The sequence below is a fragment of the Squalius cephalus genome (genome assembly GCF_949319135.1).
Source record: "Squalius cephalus genome assembly, chromosome: 1".
In the NCBI taxonomy this organism is placed as follows: Eukaryota; Metazoa; Chordata; class Actinopteri; order Cypriniformes; family Leuciscidae; genus Squalius; species Squalius cephalus.
In genome coordinates, this window is record NC_137122.1 from 17796636 (window position 1) to 17823522 (window position 26887).

The 26887-nt window shown below is 37.9% G+C and overlaps 2 protein-coding genes across 4 annotated transcripts in view; one reads left to right on the top strand and one right to left on the bottom strand.

Annotated features, from left to right (window-relative positions):
* Nucleotides 1-19: 19 nt before the first annotated feature.
* Nucleotides 20-18375, bottom strand: LOC307163159 (uncharacterized protein). 2 transcript variants are annotated; one of them, XR_013822031.1, is made up of 4 exons: nt 18305-18375; nt 14986-15274; nt 12349-12395; nt 11774-12165 (listed from the first exon to the last, which is right to left on the bottom strand). XR_013822031.1 is itself a non-coding variant. In XM_079879066.1 (3 exons), the coding sequence occupies exons 2-3, from the start codon at nt 15101-15103 to the stop codon at nt 278-280; spliced, it is 1272 nt and encodes a 423-aa protein (XP_079735192.1). In that variant the 5' UTR covers nt 15104-15274; nt 18305-18375; the 3' UTR covers nt 20-277. The 2 variants fall into 2 exon arrangements, 1 of the variants encoding a protein (XP_079735192.1); XM_079879066.1 differs by lacking the exons at nt 11774-12165; nt 12349-12395 and adding an exon at nt 20-1431.
* LOC307163044 (uncharacterized protein) overlaps nt 16975-26887 on the top strand; it is a 35163-nt gene continuing 25250 nt past the window's right edge. Inside the window, exon 1 of one of the 2 annotated variants that reach the window (XM_079878866.1) lies at nt 16975-17441. The gene's annotated coding sequence lies outside the window, so the exon portion shown is untranslated. The remainder of the gene's footprint in view (nt 17442-26887) is intronic. The other variant, XR_013822009.1, reaches the window with a different exon arrangement.

The window sequence follows — 26887 nt, forward strand, 5'->3', positions numbered from 1 at the left end:
TACTCTCTCACACCAGTATGAGTTTTCTGATGTTTATATAAAGATTGCAGAAGTGAAAAACTCTTTCCACATACAGAACATGAATGTGGCTGATTACATGTGAACGACATACTGTACATTTACATTGTATCATTTAGGAGGAGCTTTTATCCAAAGTGACTAAAAAAATGAGGAGAACATTAGAAGCAATCAGACCAGCAAGAGGGCAACAGTATACAAGTGTTGTAACAAGTCTCAGTTATTCTAGCACAGAACACATAACAAGGTTTTTTGTTTTTTAAATCAGTGAACACTTGTAAGGTTTTTCTCCAGTGTGGATCCTCTCATGTGTTTTCAGATTTGCTGACTGACTGAATCTCTTGTCACAGTGTGAACACTTGTAAGGGGTTTCTCCAGTGTGGATCCTCTCATGTGTTTTCAGATTTGCTGACTGACTGAATCTCTTGTCACAGTGTGAACACTTGTAAGGGGTTTCTCCAGTGTGGATCCTCTCATGTCTTTTCAGAGATGATGACAGACTGAATCTCTTGTCACAGTGTGAACACTTGTAAGGTGTTTCTCCAGTGTGGATCCTCTCATGTGATTTCAGATTTGATGAAGTATTGAATCTCTTGTCACAGTGTGAACACTTGTAAGGTTTTTCTCCAGTGTGGACCATCTCATGTGTTTTCAGATGTTGTAACAGACTGAATCTCTTGTCACAGTGTGAACACTTGTAAGGTTTTTCTCCAGTGTGGATCCTCTGGTGCTGTTTCAAACATTGAGCTGTAGTAAAAGTCTTCTCACACTCAAAGCACATGTACTCTCTCACACCAGTATGAATTTTACGATGTATATGTAAAGTTGGCAGCAGTGAAAAACTCTTTCCACACTCAGAACATATATGTGGCTTCTCCTTCGTATGAACTGTCTGGTGTGTCTTCAGGTTTGATGCCTTAATAAATGTTTTGCCACATTGATCACAAGTGAACGGTTTCTCTCCATTGTGGATCATCATGTGTTCCTTAAGATTTACTTTTTGTGTGAAACTCTTCCAACACTGATCACAGGTGAACGGTTTCTCTCCAGTGTGGATTTTCATGTGTTCCTTAAGATTTACTTTTTGTGTGAAACTCTTCCCACACTGATCACAGGTGTACGGCTTCTCTCCGGTGTGAATTCTCATGTGTTTCTTAAGATATGAGTTTAGTGTGAATCTCTTCCCACATTGATCACATGTGTGTGGTTTCTCTCCGGTGTGAATTCTCATGTGAATCTCAAGATTATATTTTGTAGAGAAACTCCTCCCACAGTGAGTGCAGCTTGCAGATTTCTTGGCTCTTCTTTTCTTTAAAAATTTATTTTTAGTCTTTAAACGACTCAAAGGTTTTTCTACAGGTTGTACATGATGTTTCTCCTCCACTTCACTCTCCTCCTTCACTTCTATCAGGTCTGAAATGAAAGAAAGAAAAAATATTTTTATTTTCAGTACATCAAAATAATTCAAAAAGAGAAATATGAAGTGAAAGGACATAAGTAAGGGTTAATGCCCGATGAGGTGTCCGTTGTCAGGTATTAATGGACGACAGCGAGGCGTGAACCGTCCGACGCGCAGCGGAGGGGGAAAACACGGCACAGAATCTGCTCTTTTAAAGGCTCATAATGATATTCTATTAACACTAGAACTCCCAAGGCGGTCATTTTGACCGTTTTTAAATTTTACAATGTAATAACTTTGTTAAAATAAAATAAATGTGGCTGTAGGACTCTGACTTTTCCTAAATATGTGGATATTTTATTCTGACACTGTTATTTTATTAAAATCATAAAACACACAACAGTTCTGACTATTTCTACCTAGAACTACCATAACGGTCATTTTGACCGCACGCGTTATAGATATCATAAGTCCGCTACATTGCAAGTTTCGCAGAGGGACTTCATCATACGACTGGCGAGCGAACTTCACTCCGACCACATGGAAGCAAAAGCCATACAACTGGAGGAACTGCAAACAAAATAAAACCAATGAGATGTATCAAATGTCACAACGTGTGTGGGAGCTGCACGCGATTACCTGTGTGGAATGTGCGTAAGCGTCAATGATGCGGTATGTTTGTGCCGTTCAAATGGGCAGTTAACCTGATTTTGTTCGTTAATATTTTTTGTTCACTGAAACTAATCGTTCTGAAGCAGTTCGTTTTCTTGTTTAGCTAATGTTCATGTTTTTTTCTTAGCCTGTTTGCGTGTGTACATTTTCACATTCATTTGAATTAAAATTGTGTGTCCTGTTTATCATTACCTATCATTGTAGATCCATTTATTTTTAGATTTTGTATTGATTATTGAACTTATTTACAAACAGGGCTGTAGGCCTACTAACTGTATGAAGCTTTGACGTTTCCTAACTTTTGTGCGTGTCTATTCACGTGGTGAGTGCGGTGAAAAAAAATATTATTTTGATGCAAAATGTTCCTCAAATAGAGGCAGCACCTGTCGGGGCAATCTTTCTTTTGTGCTTGTTTTAAGGTCTATGACGACAGGAATTAAAAGCTTCATTGGAAAAGAGAAGGTTAACATGTACAATAGATATTACATGACGAAAATGACGTTCAGTACGGCCATATGAACGTCAAAGTATGAACGGTCAGAATGACCGCTATGGTCGTTCTAGTAGTTATGGAATTCCGGTAGTTCTAGTGTTAAGTGCTGATTCGGGATCCTCAACAATTTTGGTGTTATTAGATCTTAGTGTGGCATTTGATGCAGTGGATCATAACATATTGGTCTCTCGATTGGAACACCATGTTGGAGTGCGAGGAATGGCCCTTCAGTGGTTTAAGTCCTATCTAACGAAACCGTAGTTAAACTTGGCGAATGTTTGTCGACTTCAGCTCCACTTACTTGTGGTGTACCTCAAGGGTCCATTCTTGCTCCCCTTTTGTTTTTGTTATACATGCTCCCTTTGGGATCTATTTTCAATAAACATGGTGTCTTTTTTTCACTGTTATGCCGACAACACGCAGATTTATCTGCCATTCAAAAAGAATAACAAGATCGCTTTAAGTCTGCTTGACATAAAAAAAAAAAAAAAAAAAGCTGGATGGCTTTAAATGATCTGAAACGTAATGATAATAAAACAATTTTTTTTTTAATTGGACAAATTGAAAATTCAGTTTCTCTCAATTCTAATCTTGGTCCTTTGGCTAAGTACAATAAGGCGTTTGTGAAGAACTTAGGCGTACTATTTGACAAAGAACTCAAATTTGATAAGCAAATAAATAATGTTGTTAAATCCTGCTTTTTTAATCTGAGACTTCTATACAAGTTTAAGTGCTTTCTTTTAATGACCTTGAGAAAGTTATCCACGCCTTTATCTTTTCCCGACTCGATTACTGTAATACTCTTGGTGCGTTTGCAGATAGTCCAAAATGCGGCCAATAGGCTATAGACAGGTACAAAAAAAAAGAGTGAGCACATTACACATTTGTTTTTAAATCCTTAAATTGTTTGGCACCCACATATCTTGATTCCTTAGTGAAACGTTATAGATCAAATAGATCCCTGCGGTCTTCCGATCAGTCTCTTTTAACGATTCTCGAACGCTACACTCTCAGAAAATAAAGTACATAATTGTACCATTAGGGGTACAATGGCTTGTCACTGGGGCTGTACCCTCAAGGGTACAATTTTGTACCCTTGGTATAGGGTACATATTTGTACCCTTGTGATTTGTACCTTAAGAGACCAGTCTTGTACCTGTGGTGACAATTTTGTACCTTTATTTAACCGTACAAAAATGGACCCTTCAAAAATGGTACAAAATTGGCTTTGACAAAATACAATCATTGACTATAATGAGATTTATATATATATATATATATATATATATATATATATATATATATATATATATATATTACACGCACGCTGAATTAAAATCAGAATTTATTAAATCCTTTTCATTTTCACATTTTCCAACATTTCATTTTAAACTCAATGTCAATGACAGTGTATTATCATCTGAGTAAGTGTCATTTGCCTGTAAGTCCACTTCATCTCCTTTCATCTCGATGTTGGTTACTTCTATGCCTGCTTCTGATATTTTCTGAAGGACCTCCTCGGTTGAAAGCCCTGTAAGAACCATGAGTAACCGTGCTATGACTTCTTCTCCACCGATGGCCAAAAGAAAGAAAGACCGCAAACTGGACGTTCTTTTAAATGGAGATTCAAGCAGCCAATCAGGGCTGGCTCTACATACACTCTCAGAAAATAAAGTACATAATTGTACCTTTAGGGGTACAATGGCTTGTCACTGGGGCTGTACCCTCAAGGGTACAATATTGTACCTTAAACTTCAAAAGAAACGGTACATATATGTAACTTTAATGCTTTTTGATCCTCAAAAAGTTACATATACAGGTGCTGGTCATATAATTAGAATATCATCAAAAAGTTGATTTATTTCAGAAATTCCATTAAAAAAGTGAAACTTGTATATTATATAGACTCATTACATGCAAAGTGAGATATCTCAAGCCTTTATTTGTTATAATTTTGATGATTATAGCTTACAGCTTGTGAAAACCACAAAATCAAAATCTCAGAAAATTAGAATATTACATGAAATCACACAGTAATTACACAGTAATCCCATGGTCATTAAACCAGGTTTTGGTTATGTTGGCAGTGTGGGCAGGTGCAAATCCTGCTGGAAAATGAAGTCAGCATCTCCATAAAGCTTGTCTGCTGAAGGAAGCATGAAGTGCTCTGGAAATGTCCTGGTAGACGGCTGTGTTGAGTGGACAGCACAGTGGACCAACACCAGCCGATGACATGGCTCCCCAAACCAACACAGACTGTGGAAACTTCACACTGGACTTCAAGCATCTTGGATTGTGTGCCTCTCCATTCTTCCTCCAGACTCTGGGACCTTGGTTTCCAAATGAGATGCAAAATTTGCTCTCATCAGAAAAGAGGACTTTGGTCCACTGTGCTTTATTAAATCCAGAGTCAACGCAGCCGTCTACCAGGACATTTCAAGAGCACTTCATGCTTCCTTCATTTTCCAGCAGGATTTGCACCTGCCCACACTGCCAAAATAACCAAAACCTGGTTCAATGACCATGGTATCACTGTGTAATTACTGTGTGATTTTATGTAATATTCTAATTTTCTGAGATTTTGATTTTGTGGTTTTCACAAGCTGTAAGCCATAATCATCAAAATTATAACAAATAAAGGCTTGAGATATCTCACTTTGCATGTAATGAGTCTATATAATATACAAGTTTCACTTTTTTAACGGAATTACTGAAATAAATCAACTTTTTGATGATATTCTAATTATATGACCAGCACCTGTATGTACCTTGAGGTCCAACAGCAAAAACTCCAGTGTTAATTGAACTCTTCTGGGAGTTTATATGACTCCAGTTAAAGTGTTTAAATATGCGTGTTAAATTAACACTCAAGAGTCTTAAAGTTAATGATATAATTAAGTGATTAATTGAGTGATGATTGAGCATTATTGAAGACACCTGATGTTAACAAGCAGAATCACTGAAGGAGAAAATATAATTTTTTAAGACACCGTTATGGTGATCCGTGTTTGCTTTAGTTGGGCTCTTGACCCTTACATCAATCATTTAGATTTTGTTTGGCTGTTGTATCTGAGTTATAACTAGGGATGTCCCGATCCGATCCACGGCATCGGTATCGTGCCGATACTGGCCCAAAACGCTAGATCGGATATCGGAGGGGAGAAAAAAATTTTTCCGATACCTATGATCCGATACCCATTAGGGGTGGAACGGTAAGTATTCGTACTGAACGTACGTTCGGTGCATGGATTTACACAGAGAATACACGGTATAAAAATAAATAAATATCGCGTGCACATTAATTAATGTAATACGGAACTAACGTTACTGTTAGATACGCGCATATGCGGGTTCTTTAGGGACACCTAATCTGTAGCTCTGAACGCGCGTCTATATCGCTTCAAACGCTCACTTTATCATTATACGCGCGCGGCGCGTCCTATTCACTTTGGACGCGCGAATGGATTCAAACTGTTCAAGCATCGAACTAGACGCGATAGACGCAAATTTGACGCTCTATTCGCATTTGGTGTGAACGCAGCAAAATGAACAGGCTGCGATGTCAAGATTGCAATGCTGGAGTGTGTGTGTGTCAGAGAGAGAGAGGCACGGGCGCGATCGAACAGTGGAAACATAAAAACATACTCCGTCATTTTCATACAGGACATCATTAAAACTGCAAAAAGTGTTTAGCCTACTTATATTTGTGTAAAACCCAACATTGTGCTTTTGTCAAACTGTAAACTCTTGTCAAACTGTAACTGACACACACACACACACACACACACACACACACACACACGCACGCTGTTTAAAAGCAAAAATGATATCATCTTTTGGACATTCATCATTGCATTGGTTTTCATTTCTTGTCCTAAAACAGAGCACTAATCTGTTTATTTTTAAGTTACACATTCTACATTGAATAAAAAAGAAAATCAAATGTGTTTTTAAAAGTAGTACTATTTTATACAGAAATAAATTATTTATAATTCAGATGAGAATAAAGTTAAAGTTAATTAAAATTTAAAGGAAACAAATATATTGATCTGAAATATAGCAAATTAATTTTAAATTCATTCAGGTTACCAAACATATCTCAAGGTCTTTTGAATAAAGGGTGGCAGTCTTTCATTATCAACTGTTGTTGTGGACTATACTGGAGAAGTATTTGTTCTCCATTTGAGTGAGATGTTTTTATGTGGCTAATTGAGCAAAGTGCTTCCATTATATTTTATTATTATTAGTATTAGTTCAAGAATAAAATAAAAATATCGGATTGATATCGGTATCGGCAAATAGCCAAAGCTGCGGCATCGGTATCGGTATCGGAAGTGAAAAAGTGGTATCGGGACATCCCTAGTTATAACTGCCAGATGAACAAAGAGAAAAGTTGATCAGGTGGTGTTGGTTATGTTTTGACATAATTATAAATTGCCTGAATCACTGAACTCATTTAGAATTTAATCTCAAACTTAAATGTTTATTGTTGATTACAGCAGCACTGTGATTCTACAGCAAATGATTTTCAGCATTTTCAATATAATCCAAAAATTCGTAAAAGTTGTTCTGATCAAAAGACTTTTAAAAATACTTTATGAAGAAACACTGACATCAATAATCAGCCTATGAATCTCAACAATGGTGACAATAATAAAGCATGTTGCAGTGCATTCTGGGTGCCACCAATTAAAACTCATTCATGGCTCCCATCATGCATTGCGGTATGAATAAATTATGATCTGAATTGTCTTACTAATTTCCTTTCCCTAATTGAATATTCTGTTTGTCACCATTGTTGAGATTCATACACTGATTCTTGAAGTCTGTGTGTGCCTAAAAGAAAGATTTGTTTTATCAGAACAACTTTTAAGAAATCCTTTAGATTATTTAAAAAATTCTGGATTTTATGCTGTAGAATCACAGTAATGCTGTAATCAACAATATACGTTTAAGTCAGAGATTAGACTTTAAATGAATTCAGTGATTCAGGTCAAATTATGATTATGTCAAAACATAACCAACACCACCTGATCAACTTTTCTCTTTGTTCATCTAGCCGTTATAACTCAGATACAACAGCCAAACAAAATATAAAGTTAACAGTTTAAGGGTCAAGAGCCCAACTAAAGCAAACACTGATCACCATAACGGTGTCTTAAAAATCATACTTTCTCCTTCAGTGATTCTGCTTGTTAACATCAGGTGTCTTCAATAATGCTCAATCATCACTCAATGAATCACTTAATTAGCTCATTAACTTTAACAATCTTGATTGTTAATTTAACATTCATATTTTAACACTTTAACACTCTTGAGTCTGGAGCCAAATAAACTCCCAGGAGAGTTCATTTAACACTGGAGTTTTTGCTGTGTTATAATGATTTAATATAAGTAAATTGACTTACAAAACTTTTATTTCCTTTATTTCAAGGCTACTCAAATATAGTGATAAGCTAACATCTACCTTAAATGATTAAGGTTTCATTAAAACCTTAAAAAAAACTTTTTTTTTACAAAAAAAAAAAACTACTTCGAGAGGCTTTCTTTTGATATTGTACCTTAACCTTTAAAAGAAACGGTATATATTTGTACCTTTTAATGCTTGGGGACATATATGTACCCTTTTGACCCTCAAAAAGGTACATATATGTACCTTGGGGGACAGAAATGGACTCCTGCTGTACCCCTATTTCTGACAGTGTACCCCAAAACTTTGGAATTTGTTACCAGTTCACATCAGATTGGCTCAGACTATTTTGAGTTTTAAATCATTGTTAAAAACTCATCTATTAACTCAGGCTTTTAATTCCTCTGGGCATTGAATCAAAATTATCTGTAGTTGTTTTATGTTGTTTTTGTGTTATGTTGTTTATGTATTTATTTTTAAATATTTATATCTCTGGAAAGCACATTGGTGCAACTGCAGTTGCAATGAATTGTGCTATATAAATACAATAAAGAAAGAAAGAAAGAAAGAAATTAAGATTTCTTTACCATGAGTCCAGCAGGCGTAATGATATGACGCAGCGCCTGAAAATAGTCCCCAGCTCGGTAACTTCCAACGTGACCGGGACTAAGTTTGTCTAACCTATTAGACCTATTTTCAGGCGCTGCGTCATATCATTACGCCTCCTGGACCCATGGTACGGCAGCAAAGTTTCTTGATTATTATGCAGGAATGAGAGTATAGTTCCTAGCCATATCAGCCTAGAAAATCGCAACTTTACATTTTCCGTCGGTCTTAGTACACGATGTAACTACAGAAGAGTCAAGTTTTAAATAGGAAAAATATTGAAACTCTTTGGTCATTTTTTTGAGAGAGATGCTAATGGTCTTGTCCGATTCAATGATCTATGCTAAGCTATGCTAAAAGTGGTACCGCCAAACCCAGATCGGCTGAATGGATTCGAAAATGGTAAAACTCAACTGTTTAACTCTGGGGGAGTTGTAAAATGAGCCTATTTCCAAAAAAAGTGGAGTATCCCTTTAATGTTAGTTCATGTTTGTTTTTAATGAATCTATTGTTATAAAAAAAATATTTTAATAGCCTAACAATTAGCATTTGTAGAAATGCATATAAGCCAAGTTTTAAAAAGGCTATTTTGTAGAATAGTGTTAATGGATACATAACCTTAAAGTGTTCCTGGTACATTAAACATCCTTCCATGGTGAGACTAAAAATACCATGAACTTTCCCAACTAAACCTTAACTAACTTTTCCTCATGGAATAGTAAGAAAAGCCATCTTTGTTCTCTTTATACTGAACATTTTCCTTATGATTCTGAAAGAAAACGTGCCGGGTGTCTACTTTTGCTATATTAACGATTACGAACGCAACTTTTAATTCGCATCTGATTGATTGATTGATAGATAGATAGATAGATAGATAGATAGATAGATAGATAGATAGATAGATAGATAGATAGATAGATAGATAGGATAAACCATGCACACTTATTTCAGTGTTATTAATGTTGTAGTTATTTCAGCAGTTTCCTTCGTACATTCAGTTTAGCTACATTAAGTCATTCATGAATCATCGAATGAAACTCATCTCCATACCAGTGTGATGACTCCAATCTTCAACCAGATGGTAGGGCTCCAACAACGATTATTTTGATAATCGATTAATCTAACGATTATTAGAACGATTAATAACCTAATCATCGATTATTTCGCCCACTAATCAGTAAGTTTGGAATGATTATTCAGCTTTTTCATTTAGTTAAAACACTGAGTTATACATATTTTAACTATAATATAAAAAAAGAAAACCACTTTCTTCTTTTGAAATGGTTGTTTTAATGAACTTTGAGCCAACTAAACAGGTCATTCTCTTTAAGTTTTCAGATTTCTGTCCAACTCAAATCACACACAAATGCTCTCTAAGCATTGGTTAAATATTCTGTTCTCTTTCAATAGAAAAAATAAACAAAAATGAATCAGCTGAACAATAAAATAAAATAAAAATTGAAATGACAATTGAGCTGACAGAGACATTCTCAGGTGTTTCCTTTTTAAGTGCTTTAACATGCATGTTGTGCTCCCGTGAAAAGCAAGTTCCACCTTGCATGTATTGCACACGACAGCATTCTTGGTTTGAAGTTTTGTGAAACTTTCACACACCTAGCTAGTTTGCACTCCTTCATATTTCGCGCTGTGTTTTATTCTATCGCAATGGCATTAGTAAGGGCTGCATTACACCCTAGCTCTACAGCGCCGCAGCGGTCACATCACGATATTGCAGGCCCTTACATTAGGTCACGTGAGATCAAACGACTACTCGACAACAAAGATATTCTCGACAATTTTTTACTGTCGACTAATCATTTCAGCCCTACAAGATGGAACTGGATAATATTCTGAATGTTATGATCCAATCTGACTTCTGACCTGTAATTAGGGCTGAACAATTAATTGCATTTGCGATAATATCGCAATATGATGAAATGCGATTTTTTAACCGCAAAGCTGCGATTACAGCCTGGTCACGTGACACGCGAGAGTAAACCAGTCTGTATTGCAGATGAAGCATCAACTTGGCACGCTACGCATATAGGCCTGGCAACAGGAAATAACAGTTTATGTTTAATTTATGTGATATTGTGTATCGTAAACGATTCTGTATCGATTAAGATAATTTCAGATTTATGTCTGAGCTTAGTTTTAAACACAGATACGTGATGACGCGTGTGCGTTATAAATCCTCTGTCTCACACACACACACACACACACGACACCACTCGAACCTTACGAGAAATAATCTTTAATAAAGTTCGGAAAAGTTGAAGCGAATTACAAGGACATTCGCGGGCTTCATTGCACAAGATATATGAGATACGCGTGATGTTACTTTTGTAGTGCGTGGTCTCGCCCTCCGGTATTTTACTTACAAATGTTCTACGAAGGCATCATGTCTTGGAATGCAGTTTGCTTATATATTAAAAACATGAAAATCACAGACAGAAGCTGCTTTCAATTTCAAATACTCACGCGCGCTTTGCGAAGAGTGCTTGAGCACGCGGCTGTGAGCGACTCCGTCTACGTGGTTAAATGTACTTGCATCTCAAAATGCTTTTATGACGCGAAATTAATGTGACGCAGTCAGTTATATCTTAAGTTATTAAATAGACAGGACAAACCACATCTTATCATTTCAAAAGAGATGAAAACGTTCAGACAGCCTACTCTTAAATACTGAAAGCACTCTTTGTTTATTGCTTGTAATATTTTTTTCCCCTCTTTGTTATTTGTTTTGAAGTTATATGTGTTAAAAATTATGAACCTACAAATAATTATGTAATTAAATATTTTACATTTATTACATAAATATGAATAAGATCAATTAAAGAAAAAAAAAAAAAAAAGATCGGCTCATGAGGTGCCTAATGATTCCCTTTCCTATTTTACAATGATTTATTGCTTGTTGTCGTGGAAATTTTCCTAAACCTAACTATCCGGCTCTATCTATTGGTTCCCGTCCCTGACGTCCCCACTCTATAGATCACCGGACTACCTAACTACCTAGGTCTCGTCTCCTGGCGACGTCCCTACTCGGGTAGCTGATTTCTGAGTATCGTCTCCTGGCGACGTCCTCACTTTCAAATCTTACCTAATCTAACTCGTTTTCCCTTACTTACTAGTTTTCTTGCTGCGCAGCATAAATGACAGACAAACTCTGGCAATTGTCCTTTAAATGCTTTAATCACGGCCGGGAGATCTTCCCGAGCAGTTCTCAGGGAATCTCTCCCAAGAAGCAAGGCAGGAGGATCTCAGACAAATTCCATTGAGAATCCCACCGAAAAACACATATACAACAGTTTTTATAGAATCAAGAAAACAAATAAGACTAACATGTCACCTTCAATATGATTGGTTCAATTGGTTCAAAAGCCCCAACCTTTTCCCTCTGTCACTGGCATAAGCAAACTCTGATTACTTATCACAAGGTTTTTGCGAACTAGTCATGTCTAGTTTCAGTTCCCCTTTCTGTTATTAATACCCACAGACACATACACTCATAGTCACAAGTTTTTCCCCAAAGAGTTTTGACACATTAAAAGCATATGAATGTTGTTCCTGCAAGAAAAACAAATGTTAGTTGATTAATTAAAGTTGATTAATTAAAATTCATTCACATTGTTTTTGTTGAATAATAGAAAAGATAAAGAGCTTAAAAAATAATCGCATATTAAATCGCAATCGCAATATTGGTAAACCTAAATCGCAATTAGATTATTTTCCAAAATCGTTCAGCCCTACCTGTAATGCTGCCTGGATCATAATCATACACTGGTCCAGTAGAGAACCTGTGAATCACTCTTATTGTGAGTTTGGGGTGGTTACAATGACATTTACATTACATTTAATCATTTAGCAGACGCTTTTATCTAAAGCAACTTACAAATAAATACAATATTTACAATAGAAGCAATCAAATCAACAATAGGGCAACAATATGAAAATATCGTGACCAGTCCCATCTAGTCCAGTCTTGATAGATTTAATGTCTTCAGGTGATTTCTATGTCTTTCAGTGATTATGCTTGTTAAGGCTGAGATGACTCCATATTTAATATTCTCAGATGTTCTGGCTCAGATAAGGTCCAGTTCTGGTTTATTTCTTTGCTCTTGGCTGACATGTGGCATTGCTATGGCCTGCTAACTGGCAAACAGGAGTGGTCCGCCCAAGGGCCGTCATTTCACACTGCATGTGGGCCAGATCATCTTTCTACATGTGCCAGATGTGGGCCGGATCTAGGCCGTCACTATTTTGCTATCTGAGTACAGTGTCCGGTCAACACTGTACAGTTTGTGTAAAAACAAACTTCACATGCTGAGAGTCTAGACTGGCCGCGGCTTTAACTTCTAATTTAACTATTTTTATTATTATATTATTTTGTGTCCTACATGTTTCTCTCATCCCTGTTTCTTCTAACATGATTTTCCTCCTTCCTCAAAAACAGAGCATTTCTTAAAACTGTGGCACCCAGGAAGTGACATCATCTGGGCTCTTTCTACAGCATGATGGGAGGACAAGAAAATAATCTCACTCCATTCTCTCAGTTTTTACACAAACTGTACCGTGTTGACCGGATACTAAGGTTACTATAAGAAAACAATCTCAATAAATATGAATAACTTCTAGAATTTATGATAAATACAACTTTATTAGTAACTATTAATCAGAGTTTGCTTAAGTTGTGATTACAACCATGTCAGCCTTTCTGGAAAGTTAATTTCACTTGATACAGATTGGCATTAACTGTTTATTGCAAAAATAATTATAATGGTAACTATATTGAAAAATGTCTACAATATTGGCAACATTAGCCCCGTTTACATGCACACTTTTTTGCTATTCTGATTGAGATCGTTCTGATTGACGGATTCCGGTTGACTGTTTACATGGGATGTTATCTAAACCGATCTGGTGTTTACATGTGCTGACGCTTTCAATCGAAGTCATTTTCTGACATGCGCACACAGCTTGTCTGACGGATCTGGAAGCTCATTATTTCCACGTTTTCAATCCTGTCAAGATGGTGCATCACTTAATTGTCGCGTTTAGTTGTAGGCATCAGACGCGTTTCCACTGTCGGGCCAGTGCGAGCCATAAACGGGCCGTTTTATTGTGTTGTGTAGGCTATTGTTCTTTGTTAATTATTGTCTTGTTTTGTAGCCTATTTGCATCAGTTTTTCATTCTCATACTCATATCACACTCATGATAGCATATAATTAAATATAGGCCATCATTATTGTAAAAAAAAAAAGAAGAAAAAAAGGAAGTTTTATCAGAAAACTGATCAGAAAGAAATCACTGGAAACAGCCTGATCGATCGCAAAACATGCAAGAGCGACTGTTTGCTGGCATTTTTGTTGTTTAATTGAATTTTAAAACCCAAGAATAGATGTTTTACCACAGGTTTACAATAAAAATCGATACATTTATCATAATGAATTAATTTGTGTCAAAATTGCACACTAGTCACAGAAATAAAGTGGTTTACCGTTTATGACGTTTGTGAACGTTTACAAAAGAACGTTTACAAAACTTATTCGCGTCTGTTTCTGTTTATTTGGTAGCCTAGTAACAGGACGTATTTACATCACATTTAGAAAGAATGTTCATTTCTACAAATATGCCACCAAAAATATGACCTGAGGAGCTTTAGCACTCTCTCCCAGAAGGATACAGTTATATTTTCAGTCAGAGAAAAAGAGGATAGTCCGAGAGACATAGGCTACTGAAAGATAAAATAAAAACAGGATTATGATTTGTCTGATTTCTTCAAGCATACATATTTTCCATGTTTACTATGGTAATGGTTAGCGTGCATAGTTTTTTTGCATCGGGTATAAATATTCCTACCTTATACGGTGATCAGAATCCACATCGGATCACAAACAGAAGGCGTTATGTTAGCTGACAGAATTATCTGGCGCAAAACCAGGCATGCGCAGAAAGACGTACGCTCAAAGTAATCGGAACAGCTCGTTTACATGGTGTAATCTTTCGTTTGATCGGTTCATGAAAAGGTTTATTCCACCCCCTTCAATCCGACTGAAATTTAAATCGGTTTGAGCATTTTTATTCCGATTGAGGTGTTGACATGGAGCATTTTCATTCTGATTGGACTTGCACCTGGTTATAATCGGAATACAATGCTACATGTAAACGGGGCTAATGTTGCAAAAAATTGTTGAACCAGATATAAATATTACAAAAAAAGAGCTAAAATAATATTTATGACCTTTACTGACCATTTGTTGAAAACAAACAAGAAAATGTTGTACCATTTCATAGTTTACCCGTTTGTCTAAAACTGATGAAGTGCTTGAATGTTTCTAACATGAATGTTCTTCAGCATCATGAATGAATGAAGAATAAACACCAACCTCTTTGTTCTTCAGGATCTTCAGTGTGTTTCATTCTGCAGGGTTCTGGATCACTCATGTTCTCACTGTCCTCTTTAATAAACTCAGTCTTTACAGATTTCAGCTCTTCCTGATGCATTGCTGCTTGTCTTCACTTGTAGCTGATGGGAATATTCCAGCATTTATTGCTGAATTAATGTGGGCGGAGCTTCACTGATGATGTGATTGTTATGGGAGGAGCTTCACTGATGATGTGATTGCGGTGGGAGGAGCTTCACTGATGATGAATTCCAGTGTGGGAGGAGCTGATCTGCCAAAATCAAAAAATATATCAGTTACGGAGTTTGTTTTTGTACTAAATATCACATCTAAGCATTTATGCCTGTTTGTCTGTCTTTTGTAAAGTAACTGATGCTAATTCACAACTTATTTCATTACTAAGGCCACGTGTCCACCAAAGCTGTGCTAAAAACGCTAGTTTTAGTTTTCTCAGTGCTTGTTATGATACAGAATGTCCATATTGTCATCTGTTGACGTTGTACAAGCAGAATGTGGTGATTGGTCGGTGTGGTATTAGTCCCGCCCCTCCTCCACTGTGATTGGAAGGCTGGGTAAAAAGTGACAGTGATGAGCGCTGCGTTTTACCTAATGTTGAACATTCTTCAACTCTCGGCGACCAGTAAAAAAACGCCGGGCGTTCAACGCTTGAACGTTAAATACACGCTCAGTGCCTCGTATTCAAAGGTTAAAGCGAATTACAAGGACATTCGTGGGCTGGGCTTGATTGCACAGGATATGCTCTGTGAGAAATGCGCGCTTTGCTTGTAGTGATGCTTGTAACGTTTCTAACATTCCTCTTTATTATTTACTACTTGCTTTAATGCTTTCAAGCTATATTAGTCTAAAATGTATTAATTTAAATTTTTCAATTGTAAATATTTCAAAAAGTACTAATAATTACATATGTGATTAAATAAAAAAAGATTAAGATTTTCAAGTTGGTAAACTAATTAATTAATAAGAAAAAAGTAATCGGATCGTGACTCTCAGGATCGGATCGGATTTGTGAGGTGCCTAAAGATTCCCAACCCTAATTAAAATATAGGCCTATATCTAGATACAGAAAAGAACACAAATTATATATTGTAAATTCAAAAATAAATATTAATAATAGTCAGAAAAACTTACATTTTTGTAACCAACAGATACCCTTAGTCTTAGACCAGTGAAATGAGCTTTAAGTGTCAATTTACAGGAGATCTGAAGACATCAGCATAATAAATGAGGTGAAAACAAGAACTATTGTCATGAAATGGGTAGAACTATTTACTGCCCTACTACAACAGTTATCAGTTTAGAAGTATACATGTGAATTAAATGTGGGAATATGGCCTTCATCATCACAGTATGCTAATGCTGTGAATCAGATGCGAGGGAATCGTCATTATGCAGACCACTTACTGTGTGTTCACACCGGACGCGAATAGCGCGTCAAATTTGCACCTGCCGCGTCTAGTTATACGCTTGACCACTTTGTGTCCATTCGCGCGTCAAGAGCATTTTTAATTTTTATATTAATTTCATATAACTTTATTATTATAAAAATAAATAAGTGTATTTTAAGTGTTTGTATACAAATCAGTTCATTTTTACCTTCAATATTATAGTAGGCTAATGAAGCCTATAGGCTACAACTGACTCCCATAGTTTACAATAATAGTTAAGAAATTTGTTTTCCTTGAGAAAATTTGCAATGTATTGTACCTGATATCCAAAATAATCAATACTGAATTGATTCTTGTGAATCGAATCGAATTGTGAAATTTGTGTCAATACCCAGCCCTAATGCCCATATATGGGGAACAATGTAGACACCAGAAGCCTCCTTGACTGAGGCAATAGAAGGTTGATGTCACATGATTTATTTCCTCTGGAAAAAAAACAAGAAACTGCATAGGAACAATATAACCCAGTTCCGTATAAATATGACTGCTTTTTTTACTGCTGGTTGTTGCATTTTTGATTTTGATGTCGTGTTCATCCCTGGGGAGAAATCAGCTCTCTTCCAGTTCAGTTTATTAACTGAGATTCTGTTTGCTTAAATTGCTCTGATGTATTATCTTAACTTGAAAACCTCGGATGAGAACAAGTTATTTTTTACATCTATTGCTTGAACTGCTTACAAGGTAAATAGCCTGTGTAATTCTCCACTCCTACAGGACTGCCCTGTTGAGATTGGATAAGCTGAAGGCTTATAATAACCTGTAACCTTTTGATGCTTTTGATTTGCAACAAATATTAATTGTGTAACCAGTATTTTTATTTTTTGTTCAAATACATTTTTATTTTATAAAGACAAACACTGTTAAGTTTTACTTCAGCTTACAAAGACAGTTCTATAAGTAATAGACAGAGCATTATATTATACTTTGCAAGACCAAGGACGACGAAGGATCCAGGAACGATTCTGCTGGAGGGTAAGCATGAATTTGATCAATGTGCCTAGTTGTCAATGATTGTTATTGTTTCACGAGAGTGTAGGGACACACCTAGATTTACTGGTATAGATTAAACAAGCCAGTGAGGATTTAATCCTATTCTGACCTGACAGCAAAAGACTACCTAGCTACTTCGATACTAGGGGTTCTTCAGGAAGTGAGATAAATACCAGATCTCACCACACAATTTACAGGAGATCTGAAGACATCAGCATAATAAATGAGGTGAAAACAGGAACTATTGTTGTGAAATGGGTAAAACTATATTTACTGCCCCAGTACAACAGTTATCAGTTTAGAAGTATACATGTGAATTAAACGTGGGACAATGGCCTTCATCATCTCAGTATGCTAATGTATGCAGAGAATCGTCATTATGCAGATTGAGGACTGATGTGTCTCTTACACCTCTAACACACATCTGTGCCATTTGCTTCACAGGACACACACACTTATTCCCACTACATACTGATCTAGTGTGTTCTAACATGTTTTGTCTCATTTGACAGCTTATAAACTGAACAGAATTGTGCTGAACTTAATAGAGATATTAGAGTATCCCCTAATGTACAATCTAGATACTGAAACATATGTTAAAGAACAACAAAAACTTCATTGGAGTCAGATTACTTATATTGGAGTCTGATAACTAAATGCTCATTCTCCTTCAACTGCTTTTTGGTCCTATTACTGGTTCAAAATAGCACTGTAATCCTTCAAGACTTACACAATATAGAGTATTTTCAGCAGCTGTTAAAGGGGTGCTTGATTAGCTTTTTCGAAGGCTTGATTGTGTTTATGGGATACAGTCTAAGCATGTGTTATTAAATAATTTTTTTTACCTTTATTCTGCACCGCTGTGTCCCTCCTCGTAAAACCGATCTGATGATTTCCTGGTTATAAGAAGGCTCTCCCTCAGAAATACACGACGGGCTCTGATTGGTCAGCTTGGCCCAGTCTGTGTTGTGATTCGCTAACCGCCTAGTTCACGCTGTCCGGAAACGTCACGCCGTTACCATAACAGCAGTTGCATGTGCTCCGGTGTATAGACCCTTTTACAGTTGGTAAACATGATGACGTATTTGTGTGGGCGGGGCTTAGCTGGAGGCAGAAAGATCCCTCTGGCCGCTTCACTAACGTTAGTTTGCCAGTTTGTTAGCTTGTTTTTTTAACAATGACTGGAGAAAATCCAGTTGTATCTTAATGTGCAAGGTCACTCACTGTCCAGGACCGCGATTGTTATTTGCAAAAGTTAATTTTAACGGACGGAACCAGACTGGCCGACCCGTACACGCTCAGTCAATGGATGGACGATCTGACAGGATTAACGTTAACGCTACCAACGGTTGAGTGGCCTGACTTCTACACCTGCCCGATAGAGAAACTGAGGACATATAAATCTTTAGATGCCTATAACTATGTGCTGAATTGTCATGTAAAGATTTGTGTGTACGATCGGCAGTTCTGCCTAACCAGCGCCAAGAAGACGACAATGTAAAGAGTGACATATTACGGTGCAATTTTAAAGATGTGGATATTTTCTAGAAATAAAAATTCCAGATACAGCATACTCATTTTTCATCGATTCTTGCACCCAATAACACAACAAGATGACATTTAATAATAAAAATAATAATTTAAGCTCCTTATTATGTAGCCGAATCTGTGCTGGTTTGTATTGGCCGCCTCCAGTTTTCCGTTTGTTTTGCCTCCAGCTAGCGCCGTGACGTAACTGTGACGTCGACGCAAAAGGGGTCTATTGACAGTGTGTAAACACAGGCGTCAATATTGCCTTTCATTTCAGTCTGAATCAGATTTAGAGAATATTAGTGGAGAGGAATCGAGCAGAACTTGTGCACGAACGGCTGTTACAGGACGTTTCAGAATAGTATGTTTTTTTGTAGATTCTATTCGGTTCTATTCTGTAGATTTATATACGCTGTTATTTGTAAATGCTACTGCTTATGCTAATGTTACTGCTACTGTTTATGTTAAAGCACGCAAAAAAGTTAATGCATTTCATACAATCGTTCTAACTCATTATATTACAATCCTCGAAGGGTTTATTTGATCAGCACTAACACACACACACACACACACACACTTACTCTCTCTCTCTCTCTCTCTCTCTCTCTCTCTCTCTATCTCTCTCTCTCTCTCTCTCTCACACACACACACACACACACACACACACTGCAAAACGAATGTAGCCAAATATCTGTTTAAAACTATGAGTACGAGACTAACCATGGTTTACCACAGTAAAAAAAAAAATGTTTACATAGAACCATGTTTAACGTAACGTTCCTGTAGTCAAGTGAGCGTGTGAGTAAACACTACATAAAAGCTCCAATACACACCAACATTCAAAGTTCGCTGGTGGGATTAAAATAAAGTTTGTATGTGTTTGAAACAGCGTTGCTACAACATAGCTGAATAAAACGATAGAAACTGATGGAAAACACATCAACAAAGCATAAAACGCACTTGCAGGTTGTGCCCCATAAACATCAGCTTCTGCTTTTAAAGTGGGAACTGCTCCATCTTTCAGGACAAACTTTTTTGTTAATCCGGTGTGAACTCTCTTCCTGGGCAATTCCACGCAAAACTGTCACATCCATAACGCCAACACAATGCCATGGTATTTAGTTGGCGTTATGGATGTGACAGTTTTGCGCGGAATTGCCCTCCTCTTCTTCTTCTTCTTCTTTGAAAAGTTGCATTACACTTCATACTTGTACTCGTCTTTCCAGTCCAGTCCTCTTTTAAAAATAAAACAAATATTTATTTCCTTTTTCACTTTTTCCACATTCTAATATATATATATATATATATTTTTTTTTTTACATTATACTGTCCTATGCCAATTTCTTGTAAATGATGTTTCAACTCTTGCCTTTCTTGTGTAAATTTTCTACATGACATACAAATGTGACTGACTGTTTCCTCCTCTTGGCATTCGTCACATTGACCTCTGGGATGTTTTCCTAAGTTCCATTTAATTTACAATGCCCAATCCTAAGTCTTGTTATTATAACCTGTTCTTTCCTTTATTTGTCATTACTACTTTATTTTGAATCATGTATAGATGTCTTCCTTAATTTCATGATCCCATTAATATTGCCATAATTCCATCACCCTTTTCCACACTAGACTCTTCCCTTCTGATTGTGACAATTTAATTTCAATGTCAACATGCTCTTTTTTTGTTGTTGCCTCTTTTGCCAATCCATATACGTTCTCATTTCCCTGTATGCCTACATGTGCTGGTATCCACATATATGTAATATTTTTCCCTTGTCTACTTACTCTTGAATTTATAAACACGACTTCATAAAATACTTCTTGATGAATACTAGCTTTTCATACAGAATCACTACATACTAGAATGTTGTTATCTCTGGATTGTTCAATCCTTGCTAATGCAATACCTATAGCACACAATTCAACTGCACAAACATTTAGATTATCAGATGTTCTTTTGCTAATTCCTATCTCATATTTAGGGATGTATATTGCAGATTGTGTTGCATCTGATTGTAAGTCCTTTGACCCATCTGTAAAAATCTGAAAACTGTATTTTATACTTGTTCTGATATTTATAATATTCATTGGTTATATCTATATTTCTGTTACATCATTTAATTGATAAAACATTCGGAATTTCCAAAGTCCAAATTGGTTTAACAGGCCATAACACAGTATTAGCAAATCTTTTATTATACACTTCCATTTCTTTTGCAATTAAATCACCTGTCCAGCCAAAACTTTCTTTCTTCTCTCCTTTTCCCATGTGAAACCTTTTTTGTTGGATGACTATCCTTGTGCCCTCTAAGATTTATCCAATAGTTTGCTGACAATTGTTTCCATCGAAGCCACAATGACATTCCACCTCTCTCAACCTGAAGTGCACATACTGGAGAAGTTTTGATTGCCCACAAACATATTCTTAAAGCACACACTTGCACGATGTCCAGTTCAGCTAATGTTGTCTTTGCTGCTGACCCATATGCAACACTCCCATAGTCTAATTTAGATCTTATTAGAGCAATGTATCTTAAACAGAGTGTGAATTGCCCCACCATAATTGGGGGGTACTGCTCCTTCACTTCTTCTATGACCATCATGGTCCACTACCATATCAATCCCCACCGGGATCGCCAAGTGCAACATGTGTTGTGCAACACACATACAAGGTCTAAACATGCGACAAACTGATAATCAGTAGGCTACAGAATATCTCATTGTTATTATATATCCAAAAGAGAATTGTTTTGATCAACTCCCAAAAGTTAGAAGTTAAGTGCACTGAAATACCATTCTAATTACTAGTAAAAGTAATACCTTTACAAGAAGCCTATTGCCTATTTCATGAAATATTGATTTGGTTTATTTTTAGATTTCATAAGACCTGGAGGTAAGACCCAACCCTCTCATATACTGTATAAACAGAAACCAATTTTCCATTAGTCTATGTCTATAGTCTATGGTAGTGTCAAATCAACACAATTACTTGGAGATATGTGAAACCTGAGCAATCTTTAATGTGATTAAGGAGCATACTATGAAAAACCACAGTAGAACTACATAGCGGTAACATACAAGAATCCGATAACCTGTTAATGTCAGAACAAGCTGGGTATCATCAACACTACAGTATCCTACAAATGAGTCACATATATGCACAAACACAGACACTACTTCCAGACATTTACATTATGTAGCACTATATTTCTAGACCTGTCCAAATCTGACATATGTTATGTATGAGTATGTGTAAAAGGTGTATATTGTATTGTATTATGCTTGAAGTGCACTGGAAACTGAAATAGTAAACGGCTAGGCCTATGTATTCCAACAAACACTGTTGTAATATGCAGCAAAGCAGGCTTGTTTTAAAATACTGACCGCAGAGGTTGGGGTTTTGCCTCTTTTCCCTTCCTCCCTGGCACCCATGATTTAGAAAGCCGATGCCCTGCCTTTACCCAGGACATCACATATGGAGCAGGGTGAAAGATCTCCAATTGAGGGCCATTAAGGTCCACAAAAAGCAGAGAAGACAGACTCGTTGCACGGAGCTTGTTGCACGTTTTTCTATCTGTATCAGACATTTACTGCCGAAAATCCTCTCTCACATTCAGCAGAGGTGGCCAAGTATGTGTTACTTGCAATGATATGTTTTTTCAGGGTCCCTCCCTCCAGTGTTCCTTGTAATTTATAATTTCTGAACTCCTCCACTGCTTCTCTCCCTGGCTCACCAAGGAGCTTTGCCAATGTACGGACCTCAGTCTCTCCAAACAGTACTAGGTCCTCACGTTTTTCTGGACAGCTGGACTTCTCAAGTGGCTTGAGGATGCAAATGAGGTCATCATCTGGCATTCGGGCCGTCAGATTGTCCACTACCGCTTGATAAAATTGTTGCCTATTGATCTTTCCTGCTCTCTCACCCACAATGTTCACCCCCTTAAAAACACCAGCTGACAAGCCTTGTTGTGCCTTTGTGGCAGACTTTCCACCTTGCGATTTCATGGCATTTAGAATTTCTGTTGTCTGTTTGATGTGGTGGTAACTCTGGACAATGGTTGTCTCCCGTTTTTGTTGTTTAAGTGACAGGCTCTGCAATTCACGCAAGACATCTTTCATACAGGCTAAATCATGCACAAAGCTGGCATTGCTAAGGTATTTCAATAGTCCCAGGAACTTCTTCCTCACTTTATCAGAGTTGCCAGTATTTTCACTTTCAATTTGACAATGTCTAGCCAGAGCAGGGTTATTTTTCCAAACAGCTCTCACGGTGTTAAAGCTGCTGGCAACCCATCTGATTGTAAAGATCTCCCCTATCCTCAGAATTTGAACACTGAGCTCATCTGCTACTTCTTTTAGCAATCGGGCAAGTTTGTGGGATTTGTAGATTTATCAATAACTGACACAAAGCAGACTAGATTTAACCGAACGTGTTCCTTGTTTTATTTTTCTCTTTTCTTCACCTTACACTCCTGCAACCCTGCACTCTGGTTCACCCCGACCACACCCACCTTCCCATGTAACACCACCCTTAAAGGGCTATAGCATTTATCAACTATGATATAACATTTATCAACACTACATCCCTTCCCTTAAGCTAACACTCACCAACTGAACATATGAATGAGCAGTATAACATGTAACACTGTAATAAATTTGACGGGCATATTTAACCAGTTACATAGTCCTGATAACGTGGGTTAGGATGGCTAACTCTCCCTGAACGAGTCACTACAGGTTGGGCAGTTTCAGCGACAACACCAGTGGCAGGTGCTTCGCTCTGAGATGGTAACACTGTAGATGACAAGAGGTTTGTAAGAGGTGACACTGGTGGAAGTGGCCTGTAATCATCTTCTGAACAATCAGTGGGCGCAGGCTCTTGAACACCGAGGAGCAGACGTCGATTTCTTACGTATTGTCTGCCCTGAGAGGTCACCACATAGCTGTTAGGTTGAGCAGCATGGCCCTGTACAACTGCCAGTTTGTCGAAACCGCGAGCCGTCTACATCCTTACTGTCTGACCCTGTTGTAGGGGTGGAAGGGTATGGGCATTGCGGTAGAGCCCTGCATTTCAGCCCGAGCCCGACGGGCCCCGACTTTTTTACGCCCCTAGGGCCGGGCTTCGGGCCAATTTTCACGTCATAGTTCACATGCGGGCCGGGCCTCGGGCCTTTTTTGAGTTATCCATCTTTTTATATTTTTAGATATTAATAAAAAAAATATGAGAAATTGACGTCGACGATAGAAAAACAAACATAGAAAGACATTTAATAACCTCATAACTTTAATAATCTTATAATTATTTACACTGACATATGATTGACATGACAGTCGCACGCACGCACGCGCGCGCACACACAAGTGGTTTCCCGTCAGCGCAACCAACGATTCACCTCATGTGCAAATAATGGAGAATATTAAGAGAAAAATCGCGAGTGATAGAAGAGAGGACTGGGTTAAAATCTTCCACTGTGGATGCTATTCCTTTTCTCCACGATGCTCTGTAAGAGACTATTCTAACTTTTCGTTTGATTGGACTTTATTTTCGTTTAACTGTTGGAAACTTCTGATGTTTTTCGTTCGATTGGACTTTATTTTCGTTTAACTGTTGGAAACTACTGGAAAAAAGAATGGCCATGTTCTGTGGTGCATTTTTGAGGTAAGATAACCTGCAAGTTTGTTTTTTATTTATTTAATTTAATTTGTTTAGATTGACTATTGCTCATTTCGTTTGCGAGCGCTGTTGCGAGCAGCCTGAGCCTGCCTCAGTATTTCAAAAAAAAAATACTCACTGTGGTTTAATAAATAAACATTAAACTAACTGTCTGTGTGATATGCTTGAAGTGTTTTACATCTATGGATTTTATTGTAGCTAAGTAAAGTATTAGCGTTGATTTGAGAGGCTAAATTGATCAAACATGTTTTACTCGCTGTTGGCTCGGCTGCTTGGTCGTCATTTTTTTTTAAATGCTCCCAACATTTGTCTAAATTAGCTTAATAAAGAAATGAAAAGAAAAGAAACATAACTAACAAAACGAACATATTTTAATGGCAGTCTGCCGCTGTGAAGAAAAAAAAAAAAAAAAAAAAAACGGGCTCGGGTCGGACTCGGGCTGATAATTCTGATGAGCTGTCAGACACGGGTCGGGCTAGGGCCTGAGCGTCTCGGGCCAGGGCCGGGCTCGGGCCTAGATTTGAGGCCCGTGCAGGGCTCTACATTGCGGTCATAGTATGCTTTGCTTTCCTTTCTCCTCCTGGTAAGAGCTGTCTGGACATTGCTGCATACAGAGGGCATCAGTCTGTCTTTCAGCTCAGGAAGAAAAGTTCTCGTCCGTCTAGAGAGGAGCAGTTGGGCAGGTGATGGCAGGTCAGCGCGTGAAAGGTTACGCAGGTGGAGTAAAGCAGCCTGAATGTCACTGTGCTCTTTATGGCATTTCTCTAGCAGATGCTTGGCGGATCGCACAGCACGTTCTGCAAGCCCGTTGGATTGTGGGTAATATGGGCTACTCCGAATGTGCTCAAAGTCCCATGCACGTGCAAAACCAGAAAATTCGCTACATACAAACTGCCGTGCATTGTCTGTCATGAGCGTCTGAGGAATGCCATGGACGGCAAAGTGTCTCTTAAGTTTTGCAATTACAGTGACACTTCTCATGTCGGGTAGATGGTCAAGCTCAAACCAACCAGAGAATGAGTCCACTAGAACCAAATGCATTTTGCCATGCCATTCAAATATGTCCGCCGCAGTGAACATCCAGGGAAGATCAGGAACATTGTGTGGTTGCATCGGTTCATGTGATTGATGGGGTCTAAGGGCGTTACAAGGAGCACAACGAGAGATTGCTCTCTCGATATCATCATACATCGTGGGCCAGTACATTGTTTCTTTTGCCCTGCGTTTTGTGGCCGCCAGACCTGGATGGCCTTGATGTAGCTGAGTCACGTAGTAACTTTGTAGCGATGGTGGTATCAGGAGTCTCTGTCCTCGAAAAATCAGTCCATCTTCAACAACAAATTCCTCTCTCATGGAAAAGAATGGGCGGAGGTCATGTGAGAGCTCTTTGAAGGAGTTTGGCCAGCCATGCATTATCATGTTAACAAGTCTTTGGCATGTGGGATCAGATTTTAGAACAGTTCGGAGTTCCTCTGTCCGCTGTGATGAGAGAACTTGAAGTGTCATTACCTCTAGCAGGTCATCCGAAAGGGGAGGGTCAGTGGAGGGGAGATGAGCACGTGATAGGGCATCAGCGACAAAGAGTTCCTTGCCCCGTTTGTAAATCACGTTGAGACTGTAACGTTGGAGCTTGAGCATCATACTTTGAAGACGTGCTGAGGCGGTGTGTAGCGGCTTTTTTAAGATTGTGATGAGGGGCTGGTGATCTGTTTCCACGGTGACAGGTCGGCCATAGATGAAGTCATGGAACTTCTTAGTTGCAAATACTAATGGCAACATTTCTTTCTCGATTTGGGCATACCGAGATTCAGTTGGTGTTAGGGCGCGTGAAGCAAATGCAACAGGAGCGCCCTGCTGAAGACACACAGCGCCGAGTCCATGTTGGGATGCGTCAGCTGAAAGGATGACAGGTTTGGTGACATCAAATTATTGCAGAACTGGGGGACTGGATACAGCGTCCTTCAGCTTTTGGAAAGCGGCATCCTGCAGCTCATGCCACGACCATTCCACATCCTGCTTCAACAATTCACGTAGAGGGCCTGTAACGTCACTATAGTGAGGAATGAATTTCGATAAGTAGTTGGTCATACCAAGAAACCGTTGTAATGCCTGTTTGTCCTCAGGTTTTGGCATTTGGCGAATAGCTGTGGTCTTGTCGGGGTCGGGTTTGACGCCATGAGCAGTCAGGAGATGGCCTATATAAGAAACTGAGGTGACACGAAATTTG

What these genes read in the sequence shown, in the direction of transcription:
- LOC307163159 (XM_079879066.1), bottom strand. Translation starts at nt 15,103, where the DNA reads ATGCATCAGGAAGAGCTGAAATCTGTAAAGACTGAGTTTATTAAAGAG. An exon ending in AGATCCTGAAGAACAAAGAG is followed by an intron (nt 1,432 to 14,985) that starts GTTGGTGTTTAT and finishes CTTTCATTTCAG; the next exon opens with ACCTGATAGAAGTGAAGGAG.